The sequence below is a fragment of the Chrysochloris asiatica genome, unplaced genomic scaffold, assembly GCF_000296735.1.
Source record: "Chrysochloris asiatica unplaced genomic scaffold, ChrAsi1.0 scaffold00135, whole genome shotgun sequence".
NCBI lineage: Eukaryota > Metazoa > Chordata > Mammalia > Afrosoricida > Chrysochloridae > Chrysochloris > Chrysochloris asiatica.
Genome location: NW_006408653.1, coordinates 4527048 through 4542856, shown reverse-complemented (window position 1 = coordinate 4542856; position 15809 = coordinate 4527048). Strand labels below are relative to the sequence as shown.

The 15809-nt window shown below is 42.6% G+C and overlaps 1 protein-coding gene across 1 annotated transcript; it reads left to right on the top strand.

The window, feature by feature from the left end:
* The first annotated feature begins 7860 nt into the window (after positions 1-7860).
* LOC102826545 (5-hydroxytryptamine receptor 3C-like) lies at positions 7861-13708 on the top strand. Its single transcript, XM_006869801.1, has 9 exons — positions 7861-7927; positions 9453-9619; positions 10054-10098; positions 10586-10695; positions 10947-11116; positions 11907-12067; positions 12769-12973; positions 13161-13376; positions 13488-13708. The coding sequence occupies exons 1-9, from the start codon at positions 7861-7863 to the stop codon at positions 13706-13708; spliced, it is 1362 nt and encodes a 453-aa protein (XP_006869863.1).
* The last annotated feature ends 2101 nt before the right edge of the window (positions 13709-15809 follow it).

The window sequence follows — 15809 nt, the reverse complement described above, 5'->3', positions numbered from 1 at the left end:
CCAAAGAGAGGTGACTCAAAAGAATGTGGGAATCATTGGACAATATCATTAATATCACATGCAAGTAAAATGTTGTTAAAGAAAAATTTTAAATGGCTGCAACAGTACATTGGCAGGGAGATGCCAGAGGTTCAAGGCTTAATTCAAGGGAGGACACAGAAAGAGGGATAGCATTGTTGACATTAGATGGACCTTGGCTGAAAGCAGAAAATACCAGAAAGATATCTGTGCTTTATTGACTATGTAAAGGCTTCCGATTGTGTGGAACATGACAAACTATGGGCAACATTGAGGAGAAATAGTATTCTAGAACACTTAATTGTGTTCATGAGGAACCTGTACATAGACCAAGAGACAGTTGCTAAACAAGGGAATACTAAATGGTTTAAAATCAGGAAAGGTGTGTGCCAGGATTGTATTCTTTCACCATACTTACTCAATCTATGTGCGGAGCAAATAATCTGAGAAGCTGGATTGTATGAATAAAAATGTGGCATTAGGGTTGGAGGAAGACTCATTAACAACCTGTGATATGCAGATGATACAACCTTGCTTGCTGGAAGCAAGGAGGAGTTAAAATATTTACTGATGAAGAAAAAAGACCACAACATTAAATATGGGTTGCACTGCAATGTAAAGAAAACAAAAATCCTCAGTTTTGACCAATAAACAATATCCATACAAATGGAGGAAAGATTGAAGTTGTGAAAGACTTCGTTTTTCTCAGCTCACCATTAACACTCCCAGAAGCAGCACTAAAAAAATCAAAGGACGTTATCACATTAGGCAAATCTGCTATGCAAGATCTCCTTCAAGTGTTCTAAAGCAAAGATATCAGCTTGAGGACTAAGGTGTGCCTGACCTAAACCATGGTATTGTTGTTGTTGTTGTTAAGTGCCGTCGAGTCGGTTCCGACCCATAGCGACCCTGTATAGGGTTTCCGAGGGTGTAAATCTTTACGGGAGTAGAAAGCCTCATCTTTCTCCCGCGGAGCAGCTGGTAGTTTCGAACCGCTGACCTTAAGGTTCGCAGCCCGAATTCGTAACCACTACGCTACCAGAGCTCCTTTCAAATGCATGTGAAGTCCTGGTGTGGTGCCATAGGATAAGCACTCAACATCAAGACCGGTTTGAACCACAAGCTCATATTCACCAGCTGCTCCTTGGAAACCCTGTACAGGGTCACTATGATTCGGAACCGACTCGACGGCTCTTAACAACAATAAACAACAGTAGCATATGAAAGTTGGATAATGAATAAGGAAGACCACAAAAGAATTGATGTATTTGAGTAATTGATGTATATGTGTTGGAGGATAATATTAAAAGTACCATGGACTGCCAGAAGAACAAACAAATCTATGTTGCAAGATGAACAGTTAAAATACTCCTTAGAATCCTGAATGGTGAGACTTCATCTCTCATACTTTGGGCGTATTATGAGGAGGGACCAGTCCTTGAAGAAGGACATCATGCTTCGTCAATGAAAAAGAGGAAGACCCCCACTGAGATGGATTGGCACAGTGGCAGCAGCAATGGGCTCACACATAGCAATGATTTTAAGGATGGCGCAGGACTGGGAAATTGTTTTGTTTTGTTGTGCATAAGGTCATTTTGAGTTGGTACCTCCATGGCACTTAATAATAACATCAATTAATGGTTGTTGATTGATGCTCCATCTACAAGAGAAACATGTGATAAATACATTTTGTGCTAATGACTTACCTCTTGTTATGTGGCAAACCTCTGTAAGACTTTGCAAGGTAATTTATGACCTCTTTAGAAACATCTGCTGACAGACAACAGGTCCTGCCTGTGCCAATTGCATGAATGGTCTGTTTCTGACAGCTTCACCTTGCCCAATCATCTGCATTGTTCTCTTGCAGTTCACATGTATATTTTTGTTCGATTTCTTGTTGTTAAAACCATAGAAAATCCTGTTTCTGCATATTTTGTGCATTTCCTTTTGGCTCCACATTAAACCAAAACAGTTGCCTTCAAGTTGATTCAGACTTAAAGTGACCTCATGAAAATCCCTAGGATTTTCAATGCCTGTGATCTTTCAGAAGTTTGTTAGGTCTTTTTTCAGAGGCATATCTAGGAGGGTTGGAACACAAGTATCCAAGTGTTTAACTGTGTGCACCACACAGAGACTCCTCACTAATATCTTTTTATCTTCCTCCCTCCCCTTCCTTCAGGATCACTTTAGGATGGTAAGCCACGGACTTCCTCTCAAACCTGCCCTTTTTCTCTCTTCTAATTTCTGATTTTCTCTTTGACAACCTCTTAAATTTGATGATTCATTTGGCACTGGTTCATCTATGTAGGATTCTGAATCCTCTGTAGAATCCTGAACCCCTGAATTCTAATCTGATACCATTACTTGATATTGTTAAGTGCCATAGAGTTGGTTTTTACTCATAGCAACTCCTGTATTAGGTTTCCAAGAAACAGCTGGTGGGTTTGAACCACTGACCTTGCTGTTAGCAGTCCTGTGCTTATCCTACAGTGCCACACCAGGACTCCCTATTACTTGATAGTGGGGGAGACAACGTCTTACCTCCTCTGACTTCATGAAAAGTGAGGAGGAGAAACACCACCCGCATCAGCCTATGAGGCTGAGGTTAGACGTGTTTCCACCCTCCAACCTTCCTTATTAATTGTGACACCAACCATCCCTCCACCAGCACTCTTTACTTCTCAATAATTCATTGCAATGACCACACAGAATTCAGAGACAATACTTAACAATTGTGGAATTTATTAGCGAAGTTAACAGGTTCTAATTAAGGGTCAGAACAGCTCAGCGCACAGTTCTTCTAGTTAAGACAGCCTCTCTTCAGTTGTGCCCACAGGCAAGCCTCTCTCTAGTCCCTTGACTTGGCTTCTACCCTGCTTGGGCAATGTTGCGAAGTTCTTTTAGGATTGCTGGTAAATGCCCAAATGACACTCCACTCTACCATAAGTTGTGTTAATTGACTGTTTATGTACTGATAAGACTTCTCATCAACAGTAGGTTATTAGTAGTTACGTTTTTGGGTAGTCAAAAGTAATATGCAGATTTTCGGCTTCTTGGAGCATACATACCCCAACTCCTGCATTCTTCAATTATGCTGGAAGTTCAAAGAGAGAGGCTAGAAATTGCCCAGTTAGAACAGAGAATAAGAAAAGAGGACCTATTAACTTGCTAGAGATTTTTAACTAGGGGCACTTTTGCTGTCTATGGTACACTGACGTTTGGAGACATTATTGGTTTTTACAACTAATGTGTGTGTGTGTGTGTGTGTGTGCAGAAATGCTACTGGAATCTGATGGATAGAGGTCAAGGATGCTACTGAACATCCTACAATGCAGAGAACAACACCCCATAACATAAAATTATCTAATTCAAATTGTCAACAGCTAGGGAAACCACAGATCCAGTTAGGAGTCCTAATTGGCCCAGAATTGCCCAAGTAAGCAGTTAAGTCCCAAATTTAGAGCCAATGTTTCTAGATGTCTTGGTTGAGTGGTCAAGAACATTCATATCCTAGTGGTACGTGAGTCCATACTGGAGGCTGCAAAGATGCCCATAGGAAGCAGAGTGTGAAAGAAGTCCCTGGGATCCCACAATGATCTCCGAATCAATTAAGAGCTTCAGAATCACCTCCTAGTTCTGAATCATCAGCAAAGTCCACAACTTGGCTTAAGGGAGACCACATGCTATTGTTAGGTGTTCTACATCATTAAGGTCAACTCTCTACTTTGAGGAATTCTTCTCCATTTGTATTTTTAGTGCCTTCCAACCTGAAAGTCTCATCTTCCAGCAGTATATGTGACAATATTCCACTGTTATTCTTAAGGTATTCAATGGCTAACAATTCAAAGTACTGGTGTGGGGCTGTGGGATAATGCATTGGACTGCCAGGTCAGTTTGAACCACAAGTCCGGCAGTTCAAATTCATCAGCTGCTCCTTAGAAACCCTATACAGGGGGGCTATGAGTCAGAACCCACTCGATGGTACTTAACAACAACAATCGTTCCGAAGTGGTCTACCTCTCCTTCTTCGTAGTCTGGAAGCTCCACTGAAACCTATCTACAATGGGTGATCCTGCTGGTATTTAAAATACTAATGGCATAGCTTCCAGCATCACAGCAACACACAAGCCACACCAGGACTCCTTAATAAGAGGTAGTCTAAGCTAATACACGGAGTCTTGGTGTGGTGCTGTGGGTTAATACGCCAGACTGCAAAGCCATTTGAACTGCAAGGTCAGTGGTTCAAGCTCACGAGTAGCTCCTTGGAAACCCTATACAGGGTCACTACGGGTCGGAACTGACTCAATGGCACTTCACAACAACAACAAGCTAATACAGCTCCTCAACCCATTCCAAGTGCTTAAGTTTATTTGTCTGAGATGAAAGGCTAACTAATGTAGAAAGCAATCCGTGTTCTGGGGCTACCTTGTATATCTTAAGAATTCTGAAAGTAAGAAAGAGACATAGTGTCTGTTCTGAAAAACGTATGTTATAAAATATGAGCATTGCAAACCTGCAACCTAGGTTTTAAAAGGTATTTTCCTTGTTGCTTTATTCATAATTTTAGGGTTTTTTTTTAAATTTAAGATGATAGTTGATTTGGGGTTCTCAATTATTTTGATTGACAGAATTTTTATCTTCTTCAACTATGTTGTTGTTAAGTGCTGTAGAGTCGGGTTCGGATCCATAGCGACCCTGTATAGAGTTTCTGAGGAGCAGCCGGTGAACTTGAAGCATCAGGCGCCACAGTTCAAGTGGACTTTGCAGTGTAGCACATTAACCAATAAGTGCCACCCAGGACTTCTCAAATATACTATCTTCTAAACTATGGTCAGATTGCCATCTCTCTAACTATTTACTTGACCCCATTCTTTTGTCCTACATGCTCCTATCTTTATTTTAGGATTATAGGGCAGGGATGAAATAAAATAAGAAAGGTAGAATACTTATCACAATGCCTGGTATATTATAAAGTGTTCAGTATGGTAGCAAAGGAGCTCTGGTAGCGTAGTGGTTACGAATCGGGCTGCAAACCACAAGGTCAGCAGTTCGAAACTACCAGCTGCTCCACAGGAGAAAGAGGAGGCTTTCTGCTCTCGTAAAGATTTACAACCTCGGGTTGAAACCGACTCGACGGCACTTAACAACAACAATGGTAGCTGCCACCAGCAGCAGAACTGAAGTAACAGCAGGAATCAGGATTCTTCTTGTTGTTAGGTGCTATTGAGTCTGTTCCAATTCATAGCGACCCTGTATAGGTTTTCCAAGGAGTAGCTGGTAGATTTGCACTGCTGACCTTGTGGTTCCAGAAACCGTGATAGCACTTGGGATTTCCAGATCCCAGAGTTGAAACTCTAATTCCTCAGGAAGGGTTTGAGGCAACATCTTGTTGCCTTATTTCTCCTGCCCTCATCTTCTCCATCTCTTGACTTTACTTCTGAATTCAACCTATAGAATTAGGTACACTCCAGTTTTTCAGGCAACTTCATTAAAAACAAAATATATATCAACTGTCCTCAGCCACCCTTCAGCAGAACTTAAAGTTAACCCTCTCTTCCTAGACCCAAGATCTGATAGTGCAGCCTGCCTACAGAATTTGTGTTGTTGTTATTAAGTGCCATTGAGTCAGTTCTGATGCATAGTGACCCTGTAGAGAGTTTCCGAGGAGCAGCTGGTGGGTTTGAACTGCCGACCTTGTGGTTCACAGTCCAGTGCTGATCCTACAGCACCTTGAACATCCTTCACTCTTACTAAGGAGTTCAGTGCCCCAAGATTGTGTTTATCTGGCTAAAGACACAGTACTTTTCCATGGACAAAGTTCAGAAGGGTTAGGAAAGAAGGAGAAATTGAAACACAGGAAGTAAGTAGGGTAGATGATATGAAATAAAATGTGTATGAACTGTTCAATGGAAAATTCATCTGCTTTAAACTTTCACCCAATTCACAAGAGAAAAAAAAAAAAAAAGGCACAGTACTTTGGTTCAACATGCCTTGATGAGTAAAATCCAAAGGTCAAGTTTCTTGCTCAATTTTTGCCCGATTGTTCAGCTATGCTTAGTCATTTCCTTCTTTGAAGCAGTGAGTACCCTTGAATGATAGTCCATTTTCCAGATGTCCTGTCCCCTAATCACTGACTTGTATTCCAGTTCAAAAGCTGAGGTCCTAAAATCTAATATGCTGTTGGCTAAGCTTCCAAATGGACATCCACTTTCTTGATAGACCATGACCATGCCTGGCTTTCATGATCTGTCCTGTATCACATCTGCATTTGCTCTGCTTTGTAGTAAATTATGTGTAGGACAACCTGACCAATTTTCCTCCTAGCTAGGACAACATCTGTAATCTGGACAATTGCCCCCATCTTTATGCCAACAATTTCCTCTTTGTGCTAGTTAGTACCTTATATTGCAAGAGCCAAACTTGCCTCCCAGTGAAAACACTAAACAGATGTTTTAACAAATCCTTTTTGCCTGTCTCCTTTTTCCTCCTTCCACCCTAATACTTCTAGCTCCCTTTCATTTTCTTCTCCTTGTCTTCTTCCTTACATTCCCTTCCAACCTCTGCCTCAGACAGCCACGTTTCCAAGGAAAGAAAGAAATAATGTACAGAGCTGGTAGTATTGAAGGCCTGCAGATATAGCAAACCTCAAATGGAATATATTGCAGCCCTCTCTCTTGTACTGTCATACTTTTGGTCCCTAAGTCATTCCTGTTTTTCTCAGCACTTGCTAATTAGTGCTCAGGACCTTCTATTCTTAACAAAGTTTGTTTTATTCTTGGGCGGATCCTTCAATTGTTCTACAAGAAAAAAAAATCCCAAGTGTTTCTGGAAATGTCAGATACTTAATATAGCAAAGCTCCAATTCATGCATTTGGTTTGATTGTGCTTTTTCATAGAGATATGATAAAAAAACACAATGTTAACACATATCAATAGTATTGATGTTAGCTGAGATGATTAATTTGTGATAATTTATAATAATATGTTGTTGTTATTAAGTACCGTGGAGTCGGCTCCGACTCATAGTGACCCTGTACAGGGTTTCCGAGGCTATAAATCTTTACGGGAGCAGAACGCCTCATCTTTCTCCCACGGAACTGCTAGTAGTTTCGAACTGCTGACCTTGTGGTTTGCAGCCCAATTCGTAACCACTATGCTACCAGAGCTCCTTTATACTATACTTTATACTATATTCTATAATAGTATAGACAACCCAAAGATCTTAAAAACAGTTCTGTTGCAGTAATATTATGATTTCTATTATCATGCAATCGTGAAAAATGTGTGGAGAACATTAGTTTTGGGAAGAAGAATCTGAAAGGAAGAGAGACTAGGAAGAGGAAATCTAGTTAGGGATTGTTGAGGGAAAAAGGCAATAGATGATTAAGATATGAACTATAATTTGATATTTTCAAAATTTCCTAATGTTAACAAAAGCTACAAGATACTTCACTGCCCATAATCAAATAACCAAATAGTGCCACCTTTCCAAATATGTAGAATCTCTGGCCTTGGAAGAGCATAATCTTTATTTCCCTAAATCATATTGTCATGAAGGGGAGTTCTTTTGTTATAGATGTCAGCACAGAGCTGCCAAAAAGGATGCTTCTCTCTTAGTCTTGACCCAACTTCCTCCCGGCCTGGAGTCCGGAAGGCATACCTAGGCAGGGGCAAAACAGGACACTCTCCTGTGACCTCTGTGGCCACAGCCTCTCATTCGGGAGTGGTCACCTGACAGGAGCAGTATTCAAAACCAGGAACTAAGGTGTGGTCCAAGTTCCTTTAAACTCAAGAGTTTGGGGGTTTCTGGTGAGTCCCCAGGGAAGAGTCCAGAAGAGGAAGATGGAAGGGGGGTGGTTTCTTATGAGGGGATGCTTCCTCTGCCTCATCATCAGTCTTCTGCTTCAAGGTAAGATGGGGCAAGAACAGGGGGCAATCAGAGTACAGTTCTGAAGTGCATCTAGAAACTTCTATCTAGTACTTGGAGGGCATTCAGAATTAACATATTAAATATTTTTTCTGTAGTGACTTTGTCTTGACTTTTTTTGCTGACAGAGATGTTTTATTGATCAGTATACACAGCCCTGTTTGAATTACTGTCCTTTTATTTCACCACCTCTCAGATTCTATCCTGTCATTGACTTCCTATGTCACTTCAACCACGCCCCTTAGCCAACCCTTTCTATCTCTTTTCCATTGATATGAAGAGCAAGAATACTTCAAGAAAAGTATTAATTAATCTTAAACATACTCTGGAGGATTAAATAAAATACTGAGACAGTTTGGAGATCAATTTGAGACTGAAAGGAGTGGGTACTTAACTCCCACTCTGAGAACGTACTTTAAATTTCACAGAAAGAGATAGTATAGAAGAGGAGGCAGAGAAAAAGAGTAGACAAGGATAATGGGGCAAAGAATATGTTCAGGTATCCGTCAGTTGACTCTCTGACCATGATGACAAGACAGCACCCTGCTTAGTTCTTGCTATGTGATATTGCTGCTTGGTCTTGATGCTGAGAATAGCCCCCCAAATATCTGAGGACACCAAATCTGAGAAGAACAAAAGAAATGCCTCACACCAAAGTAAGTACCCATTCAGCAAACTGCATGGTTCCCATAGCTACCTAATAAATATACTTGTTTAGTTCTCTTACCCTCTTGATAAATCAGCTCTTACTTACAATATAAGGAAGGCCCTGAGAATGAGAAAAGAAATATGTCACAGAATATTTCTAAGTGACCTGGATTCCAAGTTTTAGGGCAGTGCTAATTGGTGCTGGATTCCTGGTGTGGTCCTGTAGGATAAGCACTGGATCACAAGGTTGATGTGACTCACAAGGTCAGCAGTTCAATCACTAGCCACTCCTCAGAAATTCTGTACAGGGTCGCTATGAATTGGAGACTATTTGATGGCGGTTTGAAACTACCAGCCGCTCCGCGGGAGAAAGATGAGGCTTTCTACTCCCGTAAGGATTTACACCCTCGGAAACCCTGTACAGGGTCGCTATGGGTCGGAACCGACTCGACGGCACTTAACAACAACAACAACAACAAAATAACAACAAGTGGTGATAATGTTCGGTGAACGCAAGAAGTTTGTGATGGTTACATGAAAGAACTCCTTGAAGTGGCTGTCATTGCACCAAAGCCAAATTTGCATACAGATTTGGTCCAAATTTGCATGAGGATGCAGCACTGGAAGTGCTGGTTCAGCTCACCACATCAACTACCCCCATTTGCCTGCCAGCCCAGCCCACCCTCCTCGGCCCTGACAGGAAGGAGTTTGGCCTTGGCTCAGAAAGGAGATAATTACTGCGTCTCCCAGTGCCCCCTGCTTTTTCTCTGCAGAAACGGTCTCCAGCTCTAGCCCTGTGACACCCCTTGGAGGGAACACAAAGGTCCTGGTCCCATCTCACAGGCTTTCTGCTTTACAGGAGAAGGTGACACTTTTACCATCAACTGCTCAGGGTTTGACCAGCATGGGGTGGACCCTGTTGCCTTCCAAGCAGTATTTGACAGAAAGGCCTTCCGTCCAGTCATTAACTACAGCATTCCCACGCACGTCAACATCTCCTTCACCCTGTCTGCCATCCTAGAAGTGGTGAGCTCCAGCTACCCCCATCCTTTCCATAGGCCTCCAATATGGAACAAAGACCCTCTTGCCCTGTCAACACAATAAGGCACTGGTTCAATAGTGAGCAATGGGACCCCTGAATAGATCTTGTACAAGTTAGAAATTCATCCTATGGATGGGGAGACTTAAAGAGAATGCTGCAGTCTTATTTTTACAGGAAACATTTGCTCTTGAGTCCTTCCCTGTTAGGAATAGCCACCTCCCACTGAAAAAAAGTTTCATTTTGTTAGTTAAAACCTAAATTGTCCTTAATCACAAGGGGGAAACAAGTAAGGAAGAAGTCATCCAGCTTCTTGTCTTATGTCTGGCACAATAAATTAGTAAATATTTATGAGAATGTGAGGTGGACTTAGACTAATTCTTTCTATATCGATAATCCTGGATGGAAATTTTTTTACCAGGATGCACAGCTCCAGCTGCTGACATCATTCCTGTGGATGGATTTGGTAAGGCAGACTCAGCTACCCCATTGCTAGTATAACAATAAATGTATAATTTTGAATTAGAGGAGTTAGGAGTGACTTGAAGGTTTTCTAGTCCAAATCTTTACTATATGTATAGATCTCCCTTTCTAGGACAAAATAACTCTGTCTAGAACAGGATTAGGACACAGAATCCTAAGGGCACAAATCTCCCTGGGCAGCTAAGGAAGTAGTGGTAATCCAAAAAAATGAGCTCAGCCAAGAGGTTGTAAGCCAATACATTCAGCATGTTTGACTCCAAGTGTTTTAGACTGTGTTAAGATCTGCCTAGAAAAAGCCCATGAAGAGGGACTTAACTGATGACACCTTGCTAGGTAACGAGGGGGAGACAATTGTGGTCACTAAAGACACGCATCAGAGTGAGTCTCAGGGTCTGAAGAAGAATGGAAAGGGCAGAAGACACTGTCTAGACAAGCTCCACCACCTTTCTTTCTCATTGCCCTGGCTGTAGATGTGGGACAATCCATTCATCACATGGAACCCAGAGGAGTGTGTTGGCATCAATAAACTCACCATATCAGCTGAAAACCTGTGGCTCCCAGACATCTTCATCGTGGAATCGTACGTATTTGGGTGGTGGGGAGTCAGAGTAAAACTCTATCTGCAAAGCGCAGGATCTGTGCAGGGCCCAGGGCCTCCATAAGATTCAGACAGGGACATGATCTCAGTGAATTGATTTCCACAAAACACTGCAAGTAGTACAGACAAGACAGAGTGCCATTAGAATAAGAGCCCCAAAAGGAAAGTACAGTCTGACAAAAGCTGACTAAAGCACCCACAGGCACCCACCTCTCCCTCCTTTGCACAAACAGCATGGATGTGAATGAGACACCTCCACATCTCACTGCTTATGTCAGCAGTGAAGGCCGGATAAAGTTTGACAAGCCAATGCGGGTGACAAGCATCTGTAATCTGGATATCTTCTACTTCCCTTTTGACCAACAGAACTGTACCTTCACCTTCAGTTCTTTCCTCTACACTGGTGAGTATGAACATTTTGGTAACTACTTTTAAGATTCAGGAGAATATATTCAAATGGTGCAGGTATTGTTAGGGAAGGCATTAGATTACTATTTCTCAATCTGGATGCCCATTTGTAAAATGCCCATACATGTAGATCACCCCCAGAGATTCCAGTTTACTTGTTTCAGGGTGGAGCCCAGGCATTATTTATTACATCTCCCCAGTTGATGCAAATGTGCAGCAAGGGTTAAGAACTACTACTTTAGATCTTGGATGGCCCTTGCACCAAATGAAGCCCACCTGGCACTGAGCTGCTGCTCAACTGTAATTTTTAGCTCAAATATTTTATCTTCAATAGCTAACAAACATCAACCAGTAAATTAATGTAATTGAGTGCTACCAGGGGTCTTGTAGCAGGTTTGGCTAAATTAATCATTACAGTGGACATTTGTGTAATTATAAAAATGTTACACTTTTCACAAATTTGATTCCATTAAAACAACTTCATACAACTAGGGAATTGAAAGGAAATTAGGAATGGCTCCAAATGTCCTAGACTCAGGTTTGAGTCAGATCCCATATTCCCATAATGACCTTAATTCACTCTCAACAACAACAAACCAATGTAACAACCCACACACATGTGAATTACTGGCCCTGTGATCCACTTCTGAAAAAACCAGGATACCCTGCTTTAAAAGGAGAAAGGGGAAATTTTGTTGAAGAAATTCAGTGGGGTCAGAATCAAATTTTATGGGCAGAAAGTTTGGGAGTGCTTCTGGATTGAGCTGACTGGGTCTCCCTTGCAGTGGATAGCATGCTACTGGGCATGGACAAGGAAGTATGGGAGATAACAAACACGTCTCGTAACATCATTCAGACCCAGGGAGAGTGGGAACTCTTGGGCATCAACAAAGCCACCCCAAAGATGTCGGTGGGCAGCAACCTATATGACCAGATCATGTTTTATGTGAGTCCAGGGTTCCCTGTTTGACTTCTGGTCCCTGTTGCTCTGTGATTTTTTCTCTGTATAAGGCTCCTTGGGTAGTTAAAAAGAAATTCCAGGAGGTTAAGCATCTGCTTTCCATTTTACCCTCAACCCAACCCAAAAACCAAACCCAGGCTGTCAAGCCAATGCAACTGATGGTGACCCCAAGTGTTACAGAGGAAAGCTGCTCCACAGGGTTTTCTTGGCTATAGTCTTTATGGAAACAGATCATTAAGCTTTTCTTTCATGGTACTGCTGGGTGGGATAAAATCGCTAATCTTTAGGTTAGTAGTAGAATGTAAACCATTTGCACCACTTAGGGACCTTACCCTCTCCTCAATTTTCTTTAAAGCAGGATTCCTAGAGACTCTCCCATCCCAGAAAGGAGGAGGGGCAGGGTTGTTACAAGCACTACTGCTCAGAATGGAGCATCACCTATTTGATGGTCCTAAGGACTCTACTTATCTCTGAAAGTCTACAATCACATGTGTTCCCAGCAGGTGGTAAATAAAAATTACACAACAAATTAGGGCACCTCTGAAGCAAGGGAACAATTAATTGAATGTGTTACCTAAAGAGACTGTCCCTTCGCCAACTGAACAGTACATTAGCAAGGATCAAATAAGAAGAGCTTATTGGTATCAGTTCATTTGCAACATTCTCTGCTCTCTTCCACTAACCAGGTGGCCATCAGACGCAGGCCCAGTCTTTACGTCATAAACCTTCTGGTACCCAGTGGCTTTCTGGTTGCCATCGATGCCCTCAGCTTCTACCTGCCAGCAGAAAGTGGGAATCGTGCCCCGTTCAAGATAACTCTTCTGTTGGGTTACAATGTCTTCCTGCTCATGATGAATGACTTACTCCCAGCCAGTGGCACCCCACTCATCAGTATGGCCTTTCCCACTTCTGGAGAAACAAAAGATGGGGTGGAATGGGGTAGAATCAGGAGAATTGGCTACTGTTCCACCTCAAGAGGGAAATGATTCTGAGGAAAAATGGGTTTGGGGGAAACAAGCTCAAGAAAGGTTCAGGCAGGAATCTGTTCCGGTACACTTATAATTTGCTATGTCCTCAGGTGTCTACTTTGCTCTGTGTCTGTCCCTAATGGTGATCAGCCTACTGGAGACCATCTTCATCACCTATCTGCTGCACATGGCCACCAGCGAGCCCCCACCCATGCCTCAGTGGCTCCACTCCCTGCTGCTGCACTGCACTAGCCCCAGGAAGTGCTGCCCCACTGCAGCCCAGAAAGGAAATAAGGACCTGGGTCTCACCCCCACCCACCTGCCTGGTAAGGGAAGTCATCACTGCCTACTCCCTTTGCCAATACCTCCACTCCTCTGCTCCTGCCTCCCTCCTCATCACCCTTTCTATCCATTAGTGAGTCTCTGTCTTCCCACAGGTATGAAGGAGCCAGTGGAGTTGGTGGGGAAAATGCCTCACCCTGGAAAGGCAGAGTTAAATGGATCAGCAAGGGCCCAGCAGGAATACAAGGCCAGGAAGCAGCACATGGTTGACTTGTGGGTCGAGTTCAGCCACATGATGGACACCCTGCTCTTCCACCTCTACCTACTCTTCATGGCCACCTCCATCATCACAGTCATTGTCCTCTGGAACACTTAGGCATACCTGTTTCTACAGATAATAGCTTCAGGTTCCTCTTTTTTAGGCCTTTCCCAGTGACTACCATGCTCTCTTCTACATTACCCAAACTCCAACATAGCTCCATCTAGTAGGTTCAGAATGTTGTTGTTGTGTGCCATGGAGTCAGTTTCAACTTACAGCGACTCTGTACAGGGTTTCCAAGGCTGTAAATCTTTAAGGGATCAGAAAGCCTCATCTTTCTCCCATGGAACAGCTGGTAGTTTCAAACTGCTGACTCTGAGGTTAGCAGCAAAGATTCGTAACCACTACGCTACCAGAGCTTCAGAATAGCCTAGAATAATTACCTGACCTCCCAAAAGCCAGTGTCTTCACTCTTGCACACTTCAGTGCCCCTTAACTTTCACTAAGTTCTGACTGTCTATCAATGGAGTTTCAGATTAGCAAAGTCTCTCTTTGCTTCATCACCCCAATAAACAACTTTCTAGGAAGTACTGGCTACTAGTACATTCTTTAATTGATCCATAAACACTGGACTAGAGAGTCCTCTTGCAGAAGCTTTTATACTTTACCCTAAACAGGTATGATCTGATTTGATTTTCAGTCTTTCAGACACTTTCAAAGTTTTAAAAGAAAAGTTAAGTCCCATTTCCAAAAACTACTACAAAATATTTATAAATGCAAAATGTCCCTTCATCAACTATTTCTCTTCCACAGTCTTTGCTGCTCTCATTCCTAAAGTGGTTTTTAAAATAAATAATGTATTGTGTCATACACATATATTTTTTTAAAGTTTTTATTGTGAATTATGTGTTAGTTTACATGGGTGAACCTTATCTTTACAGTCATCCTATTATATTTTGTTTCATTGCAATGATCACAGTCCCCTCCATGCATCATCAAACAATCAAAGGGTATACTCCACATGCTGGCCCCCCGGCTGCCAGCACACAGCCCCTCTCCTTCCCTGAGTCCAGAGTCCCCAGCCGCTCCTTCTGTCCATGTCATCGTCTCTGCCTCCATCCCTAGTTGTCACTGCCTCCCTGGACAGGGTCTCATGCTTTGCTTTTCTCCCTTGATAGTTCAAGGGATCTCTGCTCCTGGACTGCAAAATCAGCCACTTCCCTCCATTTGTTACCAAACATTTACATTTACTTTTCCAACATTCACTGTCAGATCTAATAGCAATCATTCCTTATTGAACCACAGGAATCCTATCCCACTCACCTTTTATCAACCCCATCCAGACAGGTTGGAAACAATTCAGTGGAGATTCTACATTTCCCTGTATCCTGTGGAGCTAGGTTCCCTATTGAAACCTTGTAAGCCAGGCACTTCTTGCCTTTGTAGTCCCCCCATTTTGGGTAGCCAATGTCTAAGTTCCCCATCCCTGTCGACCCTGTGTACCAAGGTGGTGGGAATGATCCTCACTGTAGAGATTTGTTCGCTCCTTTGTCATACTGCATCCACAAGCATAGGTCAAGTTCATCCACTTGTAGTGGGTTACTCTTTTTTTCCACCTCTTCTTTCTTCCTCTAGTCGTGTTCTGATCATCCAGCCACTGATGCCAGGTCAAATGGGTACTATCTGGAAGTGTGGGTGTTCTTATGCATCTATCTTCCCTCACTTCATATCAGCTAGATGCTTCACACTCTGTTCTAGTCCTCTGGGGCCATCCCAGGTCTCATCAATCCAGGTTAACAGAAGTCTATTGAATGTGGTCAGACTTAGTTCACAACTTCATTGCTGTTTTTCCCCCACTGCCCTTATTGGTGACCAATGTGGTCAGCAGCAGGACCATATGCCTGCTAGTGCATTCCATTTAAGTTTCAGTCTTGGAAAGGGGTTTGCCTTGAGAGGACCTGACCACTTGTTTTGATAGCTCCCTGGGGAGCAACTTGCTTGTTCCTGTAGTAGTCAATTGGACTGACTGCTGTTATTGTTTTTGATCTTTCCTGCTGGTCTTTCTTTCAAGAAGTATCTTCTGCTCTTCTAGCTGCTCCAGACTAGTCTGCTTGTCCTTTCAGGTGGAAATTTCCTACCTCAGAAGATTCTGCATGGGGATCAGGATTTCACCTACGGTCTTGCGCAATGCAAAGGCTCTGCAGGGAGTCTCCTTCAC